We start from the raw sequence: 18,710 nt of genomic DNA, 5'->3' as shown, positions 1-18,710 counted from the left end.
CTTACCGCCTCAACAATTCTCCCCTTCCGGCCGGTATCACGGCACACTCTACGTGGGCGGTAGGGGCCTCTTGGGCCATTCGGCATCAAGCCTCGGCACATCAAGTGTGTAAGGCAGCCACTTGGACTAGCCTGCACACATTTACAAAACACTACAGAGTGCATACCCAGTCCTCAGCGGATGTGAGCCTGGGTAGACTGGTCCTGCAGGCGGCAGTACCCCAAGTCTAGGGGACTGTCAGCACAATATTCGTCCACTGCTTCCCACCCAGGGACTGCTTTGGGACGTCCCACGGTTCTGTGTCCCCCAATAAGGCGACAGAGTAAAGGAGATTTTTTTTTTTTGTGTACTCACCGTAAAATCTTTCTCTTAGCCTTTAATTGGGGGACACAGCTCCCACCCTGTTGCCCTTGCGGGCCGTTGTTACGGTTGGGTTCTCATATTGTTGTTTGAGCCTGTTTATAGTAGCCTTTTTTTACAGGCATGGTTATGTTTCTGGTATATTCCTCCTTATGCTTTTGCACAAAACTGGAGAAGGCTGATGCCGTCCAGGGGTGTATACTGCAGAGGAGGAGCCAAAGTTAATCTTTTTCAGATTATGCATAGTGTCGCCTCCTAGTGGACAGCAGCATAACACCCACGGTTCTGTGTCCCCCAATTAAAGGCTAAGAGATTTTACGGTGAGTACACAAAAAATCTCCTTGTCTCCATACTTTGACAGCAAGCAGCGATATTGACATTGAAGAGATAATGAAGCCTCTTCAAGATTTGATTAGTCCTTAACCTTGAAACCTCTTCCATTTTTGCAGCGATGTTGGTCAGACCCCCTCCTCTTTCTGTGTGGTACGAATAATCTGGAAAGCCCCATGCATGGTTCTTCGGCTGGGATTTCCACTGGGAACTCCCGCAAATTGCAGAATCAAGGTAAAATACACGGATTCTTTTTCCTTTGCATAGGAGCTGTCTACATGCAATAGTTTGTGCTGCAGAAAGGAGAGACATAATAATTTTAATAGTGCACAGGGAGAAGTGTCCTCTCGATATCTTCCTGTCTCTTTCCTTACTATTTCAGCTTAAATTAAAGGGGATGTCCACTACTTATATTGATGATCTATCCTGGTGATAGGTCACTAATATCAGATTGGTGGGGAGCCTTATATCAGTCACCCCATAATCTGCTGCTATCACCTCGAATGTATAATGTGTACGGGGTAGAATGCCTCAGCTCCTCCTCACACTGTTTAAGGCAGATCAGCTTTTATGGCGGTGCATGACAATCTCCTCAAAACGGTGTATGGAGCCGTGGGGTTCTGCTCTGTACACGTTTCAATTTTGGCTGCCAGAGGAGGTGAAGCTGATTGGTAGGGTCTGACAAACAGCAACCCCATAATCTGATTTGGATGACCTAGACTGTGGATAGGCCATCAGTATGAAAGTAGGCTTGTTAAAGGATTGTAAAACTATCAGTTATGCAGGACTGGCTAGGTAAACATTCAAGAAGAGCCGCCCTGTGGTCACTTCTTCACAGACCCTTCACTAAATGCGTTGAGCCAGTGTGAAACATTACCGTGCTTTAGAGTAAAGCGGCTTAATAAAATTGGGGCAGCGTGAATCATATTAAAGTAGGTTTAGAGCTGCGTTTCTTTTTTTTTTTTTTTTTTCTTCCCACATCGGAGATGAAATCTTACAATGTTCCCTGCTTGTTCTGTGTTTGCTCACGGAAGTGTCATATCTTCTCCTTAATGTAACTGACCCCATACATTTTAGGAACTGAGGGGCTGACTGTTTCCATTGGCAGCAAGCAGAATTGTAAATGCAGCTCTGAATGAAATAAATGTCCGGTCACGTTGACCCCCTATCACTAGTTTTCTGGATCAATGGACCTTTTCTCACCGATATAAGTTGTTAGGTTATTTGTGCAGAATTTATAGTAATTTGCTATTATTGCAATGAACTCTAAAATGACCTGAAATCCTTACAGATGTTGGGGGAGCTGAGAGACCGGATCCTTCAGCTGCGATTCCCTCACAGGGTACAAAGCAAAGAGACCACCCCTCGAGTCAAGAGAAAGATGTTTGGGATCCGCTCACCCTCCAAATCGCCTCCTCCTACTCCAGTCTCACCTCCTGCCTTTTCCGACCGCTGCTGCCTCGTCTTACTGCACAAACCTCTGGAGAAGCTGCTCATCAAGTAAGTGTACTTAGCCCAATTTATTAATTTTTTTTCTTCTTTTTTTCTTTAGTTTCCACTCACTATAAAAAAAAAAAAAAAAAAAAAAAATTGGCGCGCTCCCATGTTTTGTAGTAATGCGGAGGGGAACCAAACTGTCACTTTTAGGGCTCATACTCACTTGCGAGAGACTCGCACGATTCTCGTGCGAGTCTCTCGCATGAAAACCTGGCACTGCTGCCGGCACTTGGAACGGAGTGTGCGGCTGCATAGAAATACATGTAGCTGCACGCTCCAGTCCGAGTGCCGGCGGAAGTGCCAGGTTTTCATGTGAGAGAATCGTGCGAGTCTCTTGCAAGTGAGTATGAGTTGTTAAAGAGGTGCTTGTGCTGCAAGTCCCATCAAATTTCAATTCCAGTTGTTAGCCGTTGTTTTGCGCGTCCGGGCCTGGGGATGTTTGGCCATAAACTTCTGCTTTCTCTCACTGACACCAAACACAGATCTTAATGAAAATTGTATAACTTAATGTTGCTTTTTGTCAAGTAAAACAAACCTAAATGGACACACAGGTTATTCATTATATAATAAAACTTTCTTCAACCTTCTAATCTTTTCATCACTATTTTTTGATCTCTGTTTGCGGTTATTAAATGAGACTCAATACTTCTCAGATAATTCACTGCGAGACAGACACTTCTTCAGCGGCACAAATCTATCTTATCTTCTCATAGTTTGATGTATTAGTGCAGGGAAATGGTTTGTCTGTATTGGCTCTGTGTGTATTTTAAGCTGAAATATATACACATTGACAGCAAGCAAATGGTAAAAAACGGAAACCGTGTTTGGTATAAAGTTGCAGATCTTTACATTGTCCCATGATTACAGGTTACATAAGAAGAAAGATAGGATCGGCCCCTCAATGTCACACTCTGGTCGACTCCAGATCACTAATTCTACCATCCTGCTAACACACGGTGTTTCTTTGTTCCCCTCTCAGGTATGACAAGCTTCCTCTGGATTACAGAACTCCTTTTATCCTGAACCTGGAGAGCCTGGCACAACACACGTCTGTTTCCGGACCTCTTATCGCCAATCGCTCGGCCTCCTCCACCTTGGCCTCTTTATCCCGCTACTTCTATCATCAGAGGTGGATCTGGTCCGTGCAGTCCGGCCTGGCGCCAGCTGTACCTACTACTGCCTTGGCACAGATCCTGTCCACTCTGACAGAGTAAGTCTTGTTTTTCCCTGAGCATTTAAAAATGGAGTCTCGCCTTAAAATGCTTTACTAAAATCTAATCTTCATTGGCCCTTTATCCATGTGTGAAATCTTCCACAAAGTTTCTGTTTCTCCTTCAGAGTTATCAGTGTTAGTGTTCATTGAACACCACCAAATGCGGTCTTTGGCCTCCATTTCAGCAGCTGGTGGTCCTGCTCTGTCCATCCTAGTTTTTCACCTTTTTTGTTCCTATAGAACATATCAATGCATGTAAAGGGAGAAAAGCGAAGTCCAAACTGTTATATTTACCTACAAAAAATGGTTTAGTGGTGGAAACAATAGTTCTGTGGTAATGTAATTGAGGACAGCTGTCCACAGGATATGTTACATGCCCAAGTGATCAGTCTGAGATCCATCACTGATAACTGGTCAACAGCATTTTTGGTGCCAAAGATATTTCATCGAATTTAGGGTATTTTTGGGGTGCTGATTCTGAATATGTCATCAGTTTTGCCAGATTGGCTCAAGTTTTTGAGATTTTTGGTATCTTATTTATAGCACTTGTTGGTAAATGCGACGCATCATCTCATTAATTTCTTTGGATTAGTACTTGAACTGAGCAGTTCTCAATATAGTTTTGTGTTAATTAGTGTTCTAAAAGTTTGTTCATAGCTTGATTTTTGCACTAACTTTATGTTGTTGTCTGTTTTCCAGTGAAAAGCATGAACTCATCATGAAGAAGTTGTCTTAACGATCCAGACTCATTCTGTTACATTTGTGGTGAATATACACTGCCAAAACATAGAAGAAACATAACAGACTTCGTAAAAAAAGTGTATTTTGCCTATTTTGGGGTTATGCTTGGGGACCAAGACAAGTTTTGGGCACCACACATAGTGTGCAAAGCATGTATCGAATTATTACGAAAATGGAGCAAAGGACAAAGAAAAAGCTTCAAATTTGGTGTTCCAATGGTGTGGAGAGAGCCAAAAAATCATCATGATGACTGTTATTTATGGTAAACACAGGTACAGGCACATCTTCACAATGAGGGACAGGCCTTCTTGCAGATTCCATGTTACTCCCATTTTCGTTTCTTATGCTTATTGAATCCTTGCACTTGCACTGCACAGAAATAACAGTCATCATGATGATTTTTTGGCTCTCTCCACACCATTGGAACACCAAATTTGAAGCTTTTTCTTTGTCCTTTGCTCCATTTTCGTAATAATTCGATACATGCTTTGCACACTATGTGTGGTGCCCAAAACTTGTCTTGGTCCCCAAGCATAACCCCAAAATAGGCAAAATACACTTTTTTTACGAAGTGTGTTATGTTTCTTCTATGTTTTGGCAGTGTATATTCACCACAAATGTAACAGAATGAGTCTGGATCGTTAAGACAACTTCTTCATGATGAGTTCATGCTTTTCACTGGAAAACAGACAACAACATAAAGTTAGTGCAAAAATCAAGCTATGAACAAACTTTTAGAACACTAATTAACACAAAACTATATTGAGAACTGCTCAGTTCAAGTACTAATCCAAAGAAATTAATGAGATGATGCGTCGCATTTACCAACAAGTGCTATAAATAAGATACCAAAAATCTCAAAAACTTGAGCCAATCTGGCAAAACTGATGACATATTCAGAATCAGCACCCCAAAAATACCCCAAATTCATTAAAATATTTTGGACACCAGAAAAAAATTTTTTTTTCGTTGACCTGTGTAATCCGAGGGCTGTGACAGAACTCTATACTTTGGCTGGGTCCGTCAGCTCCTCACTCAATAAATGAAGGGCTGAGCGAGTGACCGCTGCTCCGCTCAGATGGCGGATTGCGCCGGCCCCCCCCCCCCCCCCTGCTCTTGGGATTGGGTACATCAGTTTGATAATGCTAAAAGTGTTCATCATGGGCCAACCACATACAATTACATTATTATTAATTTTCATCTAAGGTGCAATTAAAATATTCTTCAAATAGAGGGGAAAAAAATGCAACCTTGTTTGGCTCAGTTCAGACACTGGCTAAGCTTTGGGGACGTGCACTGGTCTGTGTGCAGCGCCTGTTGGTTTTGTGCACTAGTCTGGTCATTACATTGCACTAGAATAGTGCTGACTGTATTTCTTATCTCCCCCCCTCCCCCCTCCGTCCCATTATCTTGTGTGCCTTCCTGCTAATAAGTTTGTCTGAATTTGCCTTTTTTTTTTTTTACATCCTGACTTAAGGCCCTTTTACATTTAGCGATGCACCAGCGATCCAACCAGCGATCCGACCCGGTCAGGATCGCTGGTGCATCGCTAAATGATCGCTAGTGAGCTTTCATACAGAAAGATCTCACAGCGATGCAGCAGCGATGCAGCAGCGACGCAGCGCACGATACTCACCTTTCACACACAGCGATCCTGCGTCCTCCCGCCCGCCTCCACGCGTCGCTGGACGTCACAGCAGGAAGTCTCAGCAGGAAGCGCCCGACGAGAAATGGAGCCGGACATTCTCGCGCGATCAGCGATAACCAGCGGGGGAGCCGGTCGCTGGTAAGTATCACACATAGCGATATCACTAGCAATATCGCTATAACGTCACAAAACCAGTGACGTTTTAGCGATATTGCTAGCGATATTGCTTAGTGTAAAACCCCCTTTACACTCTGGTCAAGAAGTATTTTGATGCCCTTAAGGGCATAGTATCTATTTCTCTCCATTTTTGAATCGCCATTACCTGCTTGAACATTAGTTTATGGGATTGTCCCATTCATGGTGACCACCTAAGAAAGGGACAACTTCTTTCTTAATAACAAAAAAAAAAAAAAAAAAGTTGCTGTTCCTGCATCTTTAATTAAAAAAAAAAAAAAAAAATGGACTAAAGGAGGGAAAATAAACTTTATCAAACTGATAAAATGCTGAAATACAGAGGTTACAGATGGCCCAAAGTATTTCACTGTAGATGAGAATATTTCAAAAACCTTCCTACCATGGGAACCTTCACTGTTCGTTTTTTTTTTTTCTTTCTATGACCAACGAAGGTATTTTCTGCACAAACTCGACTATTTTGGAGATGATGTTTGTGGTGACGTTTGCTGCTGACCCTCATTTTCCTATTTTTCTCATGCAGGATCCGACTTTCTGAAGGTTTCCATTTTGCATCCAGTGGTGAAGGCATCATTAACATGGTGTTGGAAGTCCCCATTCAGGTGAGCATCCTTTCTAAGACGTTCATGTTTGCTGGAATACTCAAGTCTTCACTGACCCATAAATCTGCAAGTTCAGCTCAGGTGATACCCCTGTTACTATAGCACCAGGGAACAAGATAAGCAGCTTCTACACACTTCAGCTGCCGCTTATTTCCTTTGGGTCACAACTCCCAATGTTGGATCGGGTAATGGATTATCCCAACACTTTCATCATTATTTGCACTATTTTTATGCAAAGTGTTAGAAACCACCAGTAGGTTTTTCTCTTGCCATTGCAGTACTCACAGTAAAGAAGTCTCCATAAAAAGGCCACATCAACCATCCCAAAAATGCAACAGTCTTGTAAATGCAAATTATCAGTCACTTCTTGCAGTGGATGGTTTGTTACAATGCATCAGTGTAGAAAATCCTCTGTGAGCTACACAGAGTGGGTCCCGGGACCCTACTTATTTGCTTGGTTGCAAAAAGCCACACTTTCGTAACATCCAGCTCCATATTGTGGGGGAAGCCTCTGTGAAGTGTGGTGTATCACCTTGATGTTGGTTTCTGTGCCTGATTGTTGTACTCCCTTTCTTGCAGAACGATTGTCCAAGTGAAGGCAGCATAGAGAAGCACAGCTGCATCATCCAGTACATTCTCTTTCCGCCACATGTGACGTCCACCAAGGACAGGTAAGTTCTCTCTTCCCATGCAGACTGTTCGATATATACCTTATGTGAGCAAGAAGTTCATTAGACACAGTGCCCCAGTCCAATGCTGCCACAAATCCACTGTGGCGTTCGTCCAGCCATCCAGTGGTTTCCAGTATGTTGCATTATGGTGGGACGGATTCATTTCTCACAGTGACTGCGGCAAAGTTTTTGACAGATGCCTAAGTAGGTTTACTTTCTTTATCGCCTTATTGGGGGACACAGAATACCATGGGTGTATGCTGCTGCTGCTAGGAGGCTGACACTATGCAAAACAAGAAAATTAGCTCCTCCCCGGCAGTATACACCCACCGACAGGCACTAGGCACCTCAGTTTGTGCTTAGTGTCTGTAGGAGGCGGACCGGGATCTTCCCAGATCCGCAATTAACCTTTCTTTCCTTTAGGTGTTCTTGTGGAACTTTTTAATTTTTTTGTCTTCTGTTTTGCAGATTCAAGCTGGGAAACAGGGTGGAAGTTCACCCTGCTTTCCCATATCAGGCAGCTGTGCGAGCAGTGTGGCTGATCCTACATCGCAACTCTCTGTACGCTGGCAGGACTTTTTCCATATCACCTTCTGGTGCTATGGGATGTGGACAGGTGGCTGGTCCTTGCCAAATCCCCCTCCTCACCCCTCTCTCGGGACAGGGCTGAGAGGAAGACGGCGATCGCAAGATTTTCCTCGCCATCAAGAGGTTAATGCCGTCTTCTGCAGGATGCGGGTACAGAGGACAGCGGCCAGCGGCTTGCCACTACCCTTGTGAGAGGCCCCTGTGGTCATCCTCTTCAGGGACGTCAGGTAAGTGCCTGTACGATCCCTCCTGCCCGCAGCATTACCAAGAGGCACATCGGTGGGAAACTGGACAGCCGAACACATCAGGCTGTTTGAATCTCCCGCCCCTCTCCCTGCCTGACGGGCGCCGTTCTCACCAGCCGCGCGCCTCCACTTATATTAAGGGGTTGAATACAGGGTTTTCTCACCCCGTTCTCACAGCTGGGCAAGCTCTTCTGCGCGCACAGTACCTCCTTACAGGCCTTCTCTTCACAGGCGATTCCATCACGGGGCTGCGGTGCCGACTTTCACTTTCGGTTTCAGCTCCCGCTGTCAGCGCGCCTCCTCCTCCTTTTTGAGCGTGCTGTCCTCGCGCCTTTTTTAGCCCATCACAGGGCTCCTTTTTCTCTTCTGGTATTTCAGCTCCAATTGCGGCTCAGCCGCTAAGCTCCGCCCACCGCTCACCTCATCAGGCATTTCCGTTTTTTTTCGGTCCTGCCTTTCTGCGCTGCTTGGGGGACACTTCAGCAGCGTTCCTGCTGTTCGCCGGAACTAGGTAGGCTCTGCTCTATGCAGAAATATTAGCCCTCCTCCGCAGTTCTTCCCCAATTCCCGCGGCCATTCAGCGCAGTTTTCCTTATGCCCAACCCTGCAGGGGAACTCTGTTTCAGGCCCACCGCTACTCATTTACGCCTGTGCGCGCTGTAAAAAGAAGTGGGCTTCGGGTCAGCCATCTCCTTTCTGCCCGTCCTGCAGTCCTTCAGCTATGTCGGCCTCTCAGGAGCACACAGATTCCCGTGATGAGGGCACTTCCCCTCTCCCAGAATGGGCCGTAGTTATGTCTTAGTCGGTCTCCGATCTGACCAAAGTCTCTCAGTCCCTGGTCCAGGTCCTAGAACGTTTGCCTCAGCTATCTACAGCCACCGCTGCTCCGACCGCCTCTCAAGGTGAGTCGTCCGCTCCTGACCGCGACCTTCAGAGGGACAGGCCGAGTAGGATGTCCAGGAAGCGTCTCCTATCGGGCTCTTCTTCCAGCTCGCTAGGCCCATCTGCTTCACCCAGGTGTCTGTCTCCTTCAGTGGACGACCTTAGGTCAGACGACGATCCACAATCAGGATCTAGTTCAGAAGCAGATGACATGTCTAAAACACGAAATATGCTCGATAGTCTTCTTTCAGCTATCTTCCAAACCCTGGAGATTAAGCAGGACAGGCCCCTTCCTCAGGAAGATATTCTGTTCCATTTAAACGATCAAGGCCCCCACCCAAAACTTTTCCAAACCACAACGAGTTTGATACTACTCTAGCCAAACATTGGGAGCACCCTGAGCAACGCTTTTCGGGCCGCAGGTATTTAGATGTTCTGTACCCATTTGAGGCTGATTTGCTTTCTAAATGGACCAAAGCCCCTGAAGTGGACCCTCCCGTTTCTCGCATAGCTTCTAAGACGGTTCTGTCCCTTCCAGACGGTGCATTGCTTAAGGATCCAACAGACAGGCAGTTAGAATCTTTGGCGAAGTCTATCTTTGAGGCCTCTGGTGCCTCCCTCTGCCCTATTTTCGCCTCCTCCTGGGTGGCTAAAGTCATTTCAGCTTGGGCTAAAATTCTTCGCAGGGGCACCTTAGCGGCGACTCCCCAGGACGAGCTGGCAGATCTAGCAGATCAAATTAATCATGCGGGTAAATACCTTTTAGCCGCCTCCTTGGATGCGGCCGGTTGCGTAGCAAGGGCTAACAGCAATATAGTGGCTGTACGCCGACTTCTTTGGTTAAAGTCGTGGAATGCGGATACCACCTCAAAAAAGTCGCTCACCAATCTGCCCTTCCATGGTTCTAGGCTCTTTGGGGCCAAGCTGGATCAAATAATTTCCGATGCCACTGGGGGTAAAAGTACTTCTCTCCCCCAGTCTCGACCAAGACGCCTTTTTAGTAGAAAGGGTTTTCGGCCCTTTAGGCCTTTTCGTCCGTTCTCGTCCACAGAGAGATCTGTCCAGCAAGAGCGTCCTTCCGCATCTAGGGAGCGAGAGCAGAAGAAACCTTCTTACAAGCCCGCTCCCCGCTGGAGATCTAGAGGACAATACTCTAGATCCTCAGGTGCCCGTTCCGGTAGGTTTGCCTCCAAGTGACGGGGCACCCCCACCTGGAAGTTTTTCCAGGGTGGGAGGCAGACTTTCCTTTTTCGTGGACGCTTGGCTGTCGGTTGTCGACGACGCTTGGGTCAGGGAAATCATCGCATCCGGTTACAAGATCGAATTTTCGTCCCCTCCAGACAGGCGGTTTTTCCTGTCTCGACCTCCAAGACAACGGTCCCACATTCCAGGATTTTTTCAGGCCGTCTCCTCCCTTCTTTCCGCCGGAGTGATTGTTCCCGTTCCCTCAGACGAACGGTTTTCAGGGTTCTACTCAAATCTCTTCGTAGTCCCGAAGAAAGACTGCTCCCTACGGCCAATCCTGGACCTCAAATTGCTCAATCGCCACGTGAAGATTCTTCATTTCAAAATGGAGTCTCTTCGATCGGTGATAGCCTCAATGGAGCCCGGAGAATTTCTCTGTTCTGTGGACATACGGGATGCCTATCTTCACATCCCGGTTTGCTTGCAGCATCAGAAATATCTCAGGTTTGCGATTCAGGAAAATCATTACCAGTTCACGGCTCTTCCCTTCGGCCTAGCCTATGCCCCCCGTGTTTTCACGAAAGTGATGGCGACGGTCATGGCCATCCTTCGATCCAGAGGGATTCTCATCATTCCTTATCTGGACGATCTCTTAATCAAGGGCTTGTCCCGTCAAGACTGTCTCCTAAGTCTTCAGATAACCCTGGATACTCTCGACCGTCTCGGATGGTTAGTCAACAAAGAAAAGTCCGTTCTCAGCCCCACTCAGCGTCTGACCTTTTTAGGCATGGAGTTCGACACGAACCTGGCCCGGGTGTTTCTTCCGAGGGACAAATTTGAGGCTCTGGTCAAAGGGATTCGAGCCCTCAAACGGCCAACGCCCATTCCCCTTCGATTCTGCATGAAAGTTCTGGGGAAGATGGTAGCTTCCTTGGAGGCAGTGCCCTTTGCACAGTTTCACCTTCGTCCTCTTCAGCTGTCCCTCCTTTCAGTCTGGGACAAGACGACGAGGTCCTTGGACCGGCCCATTCTCCTCTCTCTCAAAGTGAGGCAATCCCTCACTTGGTGGACGATGTCTTCATCAGTCCTCCAAGGGAGGTCCTTCCTCCCACTTCGGTGGCAAGTCATCACCACCGATGCCAGCCTCCTGGGTTGGGGAGCGGTTTTTCATCAGAGGACGGCTCAAGGACACTGGAACCCACAGGCAGCTCTTCTTCCTATCAATCTGCTCGAGATCAGAGCGATCTTTCTGGCCCTTCTTCGCTGGCAACCCCTTCTCGTCGGCAAGCCGATCCGCATTCAGTCGGACAACGCCACGGCTGTGGCGTACATAAACCATCAGGGCGGCACGCGCAGCCACCAAGTCATGTCAGAGGTGGCCAGGATTCTGCGCTGGGCGGAACGTTACGTCCCAGCAATCTCCGCCGTTCACATTCCAGGGGTGGAAAACTGGGCAGCCGACTTTCTGAGTCGTCAAGGCCTAGCGTCAGGCGAATGGTCTCTCCATCCCTCAGTCTTCGATCAGATATGCAAGCGCTGGGGTTCTCCGGACGTCGACCTCATGGCATCTCGGATGAACCACAAAGTTCCGCGCTTCGTAGCCAGGTCCAGGGATCCTCTAGCCGTCGCTTGCGACGCCCTAGTAATTCCGTGGTCCCAGTTCCAACTCCCTTATCTTTTTCCACCTCTTGCCTTGATCCCAAGAGTGGTCAAGAAGATAAAATCGGAAGGCGTTCCAGTAATTCTTGTGGCTCCAGACTGGCCGAGACGGCCTTGGTATGCGGAACTGGTGAACATGCTCGCGGATGTTCCCTGGAGACTTCCAGACCATCCGGATCTTCTCTCGCAAGGCCCCCTTTACCACGAGAATTCTCGGTCTCTGAATTTAACGGCATGGCTGTTGAGGCCGCAATCCTAAAAGAATCAGGTTTTTCCAGCCAGGTGATTCAGACGATGATCAAAGCCAGGAAGCCAGCCTCTTCCCGCATTTACCACAGGTGTTGGAAGGCATTTTTCCGTTGGTGCGACGATAAAAAAGTTTTTCCAATGGCCTTTTCCATTCCTTCCATACTGGGTTTTCTCCAATCTGGCTTAGATTTGGGTCTGTCTCTCAGCACCCTGAAGGGCCAGGTTTCTGCCTTGTCTATCCTCTTTCAAAGAGAGCTCGCTTCCTTACCGCAGGTTAAGACGTTCCTCCAAGGAGTCGCTCATGTGGCTCCTCCTCATCATTCACCAATAGAACCGTGGGATCTCAATCTCGTTCTTGGCGCTCTCCAAAAAGCGCCGTTTGAGCCCATCCAGGACATTCATTTGTCACTTCTGTCATGGAAGGTAACCTTTTTGATTGCCATTACATCCATCAGAAGAGTTTCTGAGTTAGCGGCCTTGTCATGCCGTTCTCCTTATCTGGTGCTCCATCAGGATAAAGTCGTCCTCAGGCCCGTTCCTTCCTTCCTGCCAAAGGTGGTTTCCTCCTTTCACATCAACGAGGATATCGTTCTTCCATCGTTTTGTCCGGCTCCTTCTCACCCTCTTGAGAAGTCACTCCACAAGCTGGATGTTGTTAGAGCCTTGCGTGTCTACCTCGCTAGGACCGTTTCACTTCGTCAATCCGATTCATTGCTGGTCATCTCTGAAGGTCACAGGAAAGGGCTTCCGGCATCCAAATCCACGATCGCTCGCTGGATTCGTTCTACCATTCAGGAAGCATACCGACTTCAGGAAAAACGGCCCCCTCCGGTAGTGAGAGCTCACTCCACCCGGGCTGTGGCAGCTTCGTGGGCCGTTCGACACCAGGCTTCGGCTCTGCAACTTTGCAGGGCCGCGACCTGGTCGTCCTTGCACACATTTGCGAGGTTCTACAGGGTTCATACCCAGGCCTCGTCTGATGCAGTTGTTGGTAGGAAGGTTCTGCAGGCGGCGGTGGTGCATCGGCCGACCTAAGCCTTTCCTGTTGTTTCGTTCCTTATTGCTGTTCCCACCCTTGGGACTGCTTTGGAACGTCCCATGGTATTCTGTGTCCCCCAATAAGGCGATAAAGAAGATGGATTTTTGGTTCTTACCGTAAAATCTTTCTTGGAGCCTTCTTTGGGGGACACAGCACCCTCCCTGTTTTAATTTGTACCGTGTTCGGTCTTTGAGTCCCTTGTTGGGTTGGTACATATGTTTAGAGTGTTCCGTTGCTTCTCCTACAGCTTTCTCACCAACTGAGGTGCCTAGTGCCTGTCGGTGGGTGTATACTGACGGGGAGGAGCTAATTTTCTTGTTTTGCATAGTGTCAGCCTCCTAGCAGCATACACCCATGGTATTCTGTGTCCCCCAATGAAGGCTCCAAGAAAGATTTTACGGTAAGAACCAAAAATCCATCTTTTTTTTTCCAGCATGTTGATGGCAATATCATATTTTTTTTTTTTCCCCCTGTTTTTAAACCGTTTCCTTTCGCAATTATGCAGCTTTTCAACGGATGAAGACAATGACACGGAGGTGGAAGCCATCGAGCAGGACTCGGAGCTGCATCTGGTGTCTGAATGCTGGGTGGAACCTCAGAGCGGATATGTCGCGGGGACCTCGGAGCGCTGGAAACATCTTCACGGACTAACGTACTCGGAGATCCCTCAATCAGTGAGTATCTGGCAGCAGAGAGGCCTCGTTCACACCACGCCTCATCGTTTCTGCTGACACCGTGCATGTTTGTAATTTTTTTTTTTTTTTGTTGGCTTTCAGTACTGTGTAATTTTTCTCCTTTTTATCTTTGTTGCAGTTAGTCTTAGTTAAATTTAAAGCCGCCATAGACTTTTTGCAACTTTATAATATTGTTCCAATTGCTCATCCTTTTCTTAAGATCTCTGCTTTCTGTCAATAAATAAAAACATTCTCGATTTTGACTCGAGTCTGAAAACTTGAACAGATTTAATATTTCTGATTTTGTTTCCATTTAATAAGCGGAGGAAAGGTGAGAAATTGTAATACAAAGAGGGCAAATTACTAACACTGACTTATACGCAAATAGAAGCACACGGGCGTAAGACGCAGTGGATATTAAAGGGGTTATCTGGTGCCTCTTTGGTGAGCGGTGCCGATGACATTATCACCACACACTTGGCAATATGCATGCACAATATCTACCGTTCATGCACGTGTTTGGGGTCATAACTTCATCGGCTCTGCTCAGCTCCGGTGCAGAAGTGAATAATGGAGGGTAACCCGTTTAGGAGGTGCATCGCTCTTTTGCTTTTTAATCTTGCTGTCTAGTTACTCTTTTCGGTCTCCTCACTTTGTATTTTCACTGTGGTCCCCGTTGCTTGTGTTCTTGCAGATCTGTGATTGCTTTTTTTTTTTTTTTTTTCTTCTTATTATTGCAGCTTTTTCCCAGAGATCAGAGCTGTATAAACATCATGCTGACATTCGAGTACATTGTACAGCTTTGCCAAAACAGAGACGGCAGCTCCCCCATCCTGACAAAAACTGACCGGACCGGTGAGGCTATGCAAAATGACCCCACACCTCCGAAACCTGTCGACATGTTCGGCCATTGACTGTTTCCCGACCCAACATAAGCTTGCTTGTCTCCTGCATTGATAGTGTACTTGTCTCGTTGTTGCAGATCCCCCGGAGAGCAGCGGCCATTGCATTAGAGAGGTCCCATTTCACTTTGACCTGATGAAACTTTTGCCCAAATGCCAACAGATTGAAATGTTCTTCTTAACGCTCAGCAGAGGTAAAGACCGAAGCGCCGGCTCCAGAATGTGCTGCGTCTGGAAGTGAAGCAATGTTGTTTCAGCCTAGGTTTTCTGATCTAAATTTCCAAATCATCCTTCTAGATATTAAATTGGTGCTAATATGGAGTTTACTGCATGTGTTATGTACAGCGAGCTGTCAAGATCTAGTGATGGCTGCAGGCAGACAGGATTTTATTGTTTACCTTTATACAGCGGATGTGCTGCTGTGTATGAGAAAAAGGAAGCTCTGACTGCGATAATATTTCTCTATCGCTTCATTGGGGGACACAGGAACCATGGGTGTATGCTGCTGCCACTAGGAGGCTGACACTATGCAGAAAAAAGTTAGCTCCTCCTCTGCAGTATACACCCTACCGACCGGCACTAGTTTCCTCAGTTTAGCTTAGTGTCAGTAGGAGGTGGACATGGGTCTTTCACTAGACCCTTATCTACCTCAATGTGCGTCGTTTCTTTTCAGGTTTTCTGGAGGGATACAGAGTGAATGGTCACTACTGTACTCCCACACAGAGACTGAGTACGGCGTGTAGTGCCACCCCGTATCCTCATATGTCTGGACGGCAGGACCCAAACCCCTAGCACAGAAGCGTGCTTAGGTGTTCCAGACCCGGTCCTGGCCCACCGTATCCCAATTACTCGCCCACCAGAGCCTGTTAGTTGGATGAGACGTGACGTCCGGCAACCGTCAGGACGACTTCAGTAAGAAGATAAGTAAAGAAGAGGAGACCCCTTGTCAGGTGTAGACGGTCACTGGTAATCTAGGCCCTGGCTTATATTGGGGCCTAGTCCTCCCTTTCCCCTGGCCGCTCTCCTGCCGCACTTGTGGGGAGCTCACTTCCCGGCTGAGGCCGGCGGATCATACACCCTTCTTTCGCCGGGCGCTGTGCGCTTCAGGCTTTCCTCAGTTAGTGCCTTCCCTCAGAATAGGAGACAGTGGGCAGCAGCCTGCTCTCCTCAGCGCGGTGCCCCCGCCCCACCGTTTTTCCCCCAATAGGGACAGTCATTAGCGGAATAGCACCCTGTAGCCGTACAGTCCCTGACGTAGTGGTTCTCTGGAGCCGTACAGTCACGAGCAGAGAATCCATTTTTGCTAGTGTGTCTCATGGATATGCGCTATAGTCGTACCGTACAATCGATAGTAGTATAGGGACAGTCATTAGCGGAATAGCACCCTGCAGCCGAGCAGTCCCTGACGTAATGGTTCTCTGGAGCCGTACAGTCACTAACGTAACGCGTTTCCTGGAGCCGTACGGTTTCTGACGTAATGGTACTCTGGAGTCGTGCAGTCACACGTTACAGTACTCTAGAGCCATACCGTCACTGACGTAATAGTACTCTAGAGGCGTGTAATTCACTGGCGTAATAATAATCTGCCACGAAGTCTCTAGTGCATCAGTATGTCTGGTGTCATAGCACACAGAGCCATGTAGAACCACGCTGCTGTCTTCTGTAATTGCCGCATGGCGTTTGTCTGGTAGAAGGTTCCACCCTCAATTGCAGGTGTGCCTTAATTTTCAATAGAGCACGACTCGACCATTGCCTCACACATAATGATGCTGGAGCCCTGGCATAGCAGCTGCTTCCATATCTACTGCTCACAGGCACTCGCCCTTCGTTTTTTCTGCAGCCCCCTCCGGACGCTGGCTTCACACTGCCCTAAGCAGAATAATGAGCTGCTTCTATCTCTTCACGTCTGCAGTGGTTTGGGCTGGACTTCCAGCTGGATAGAAATCCGTGTTATCTGGCAATTGTTGGCTGTGGCTCAGTGAATAAGGAAGCTGTCCACAACTCGCAGGTCCAGGGGTTGGAACCCTGGCGCACAACAGAGAGTAGAGTTTAGTCTTTCTGATCCCAGACCTACTGTTCTACCGTCAAGAGAATTGACTGGTCAGAATCTGCTTTAATACAGACTTCATGGTACGGTTTTCTACACGTGAAGCCGTTATTCTACCTAATGTCAGGTATCCAGACCGCAACACAGAAGCCGTTATACTGCCTAAGGTCGTCAGGTATCCAGGCCTAGACCGCACCGCAACACAGAAATGGCTGTCTCCTATACCCTTCTCCGGGTTTTCTCCACGCTGATTTGTTCACAGGATACTTAGAGCCGATGGCAACTGTGCTATATCCGCTATCCAGGCTTCAGACGCACCACCTACCAGGTACAGTGGTTGAAATGGCCGTATTACTGTGGAGACGTGTCGGGGGTTGACTGGTTCGATGGTACTGGTGTTCTGTACCGTATTCAGGTAAGTCGGATGCCCTCGTCTTCAGGTTCCTCGCGTCCTATTGCAGCAGTATTCTATCCCTTATCGAGCACTTGGATAGTCCTCTACCAGACAGGTTTAGTCAATACACGCCATCTTTCCGGTAACTCAAACGTACCCGAAGTCCATCGACTACACCGGCCCGGCTCTACTGTCCCATTGTTAGATGAGTCAGGAACGCCCTCTCTCACGTTCCTCAGAGTCCTGTGCAGTTTTTGCCTAGCTCCCGTATAATCACCACTCGAGGTGAGGTGCCGGCATTTATTACCTCTGGCGGGCTGCAGCTGCGATTTCAAGTCTTTCATGTGAGTCTAAGACACCTTTCAGCTGCATATTTCATGGTCAATAACATCTGTGATTTGCTAACAGTTAAACGTAAAAGGCTACCATGTCCAAACGGAGTGGATCTCTGTACCACAGAGCGGACTTCGGTAGCAACATAACTGTATACTCCACCTTCAGGTAGGTCAAACACTCGTGTCAGGTACGGATGGTTGAGGTTTACTGTGGCATGATCTGGACCCTAAGTGTGAGTTGCTCCACAAGTGTTTGTCCCACCTTCTGATCAGTTTACAGTACCGTCTGCAGGCTATCTTTACTGCCCGGTGTGTTATGCCTATCATTAATGTTTGGCTAATAGTAGTTTATACTTTCTAGTGTGTCCTAAGGGCCCTCGAGCTACTACAATACCTAAGCTCCTTATTTGTCGGAACTTACCTATTCTTTCTTACAGACACCAGATAAAGCCTCCAGCAGCTCACAGATGTGACTTCTGACCGTGACTGGGACAAGTATCCCACCTCAGACAGGAGTGGGATCTCACTCTGCGCAAGTATCGACCGGGGTAGAAAGCTGCTCCAGTCTTGGATCTAAGGATGAGTCTGGTGATAACATGTTTCTTATTTCAGCTAGAATTGTATTTTTTTCACTGTGATCTTCAGGCGCGTGTTGTCTTAGACTTAGGCACGCGGATCTACACACTGCAATCCCCTCCAGGATGGATTTGGCAGTTTACATCGTCATAAGGATTGACCTTCCTTTCATCAGCCTAGTTGTCTTTCTGGGGTCTATTTGATCTACCTAGAGCCAACTTTCTTTGCAGTTGTCATTCTCCATGTTTTGCTGTGGACTTTCCTTGCTCGACTATTCATTTTTATATAAGTCCAGCTGGACTATTTTCTTCCCATATTCACCCTCATAACTGTATGTTGGGTTTATCTTCCTCTTGATCTCAGTCTGAAAAGTCATCCAGTAGTCTTCAGTCTACCTGCTTAATCGAGCAATCGGTTGTCTCTTCATAGCCAACCTGTGCCTACATTGCAGTGATGAGATCCAGGTTATCCCCAGGTTCCATTCAGTATGTTTTCAGTGTTCGGTTCTTTAGCAGGTTCTCAGGGCCTGCTTTCAGGTCTTGTCATATTCTCATGGAACGGACTTCAGCCGTTTCCAAACAAGGGGGCGCCTCGGTATATCTTTTTTCTCCTGAGCGCTTCACAAATTAGACTACTTCTGCGACTACGAACCCTCCGGTTCCAAGTTCTCCACTACGGTCC

General features: G+C 47.4%; 1 protein-coding gene across 5 annotated transcripts in view; it reads left to right on the top strand.

Annotated features, from left to right (window-relative positions):
* SZT2 (SZT2 subunit of KICSTOR complex) overlaps nt 1-18,710 on the top strand; it is a 143,554-nt gene that overhangs the window by 26,358 nt on the left and 98,486 nt on the right. For all 5 annotated transcript variants that reach the window (XM_073544510.1, XM_073544506.1, XM_073544507.1 and 2 more), the window contains exons 14-21: nt 810-924; nt 1,982-2,190; nt 3,167-3,397; nt 6,505-6,583; nt 7,163-7,254; nt 13,607-13,775; nt 14,516-14,630; nt 14,758-14,871. In XM_073544510.1, coding sequence (XP_073400611.1) covers nt 810-924; nt 1,982-2,190; nt 3,167-3,397; nt 6,505-6,583; nt 7,163-7,254; nt 13,607-13,775; nt 14,516-14,630; nt 14,758-14,871 — 1,124 coding nt within the window. The remainder of the gene's footprint in view (nt 1-809; nt 925-1,981; nt 2,191-3,166; nt 3,398-6,504; nt 6,584-7,162; nt 7,255-13,606; nt 13,776-14,515; nt 14,631-14,757; nt 14,872-18,710) is intronic.

The sequence above is a fragment of the Dendrobates tinctorius genome, unplaced genomic scaffold (assembly GCF_039654945.1).
Source record: "Dendrobates tinctorius isolate UK_male_01 unplaced genomic scaffold, ASM3965494v1 ptg000138l, whole genome shotgun sequence".
Classification (NCBI taxonomy): Eukaryota; Metazoa; Chordata; class Amphibia; order Anura; family Dendrobatidae; genus Dendrobates; species Dendrobates tinctorius.
The sequence above is the reverse complement of the archived record's forward strand: the minus strand, read 5'-3'. Positions and strand labels throughout refer to the sequence as shown.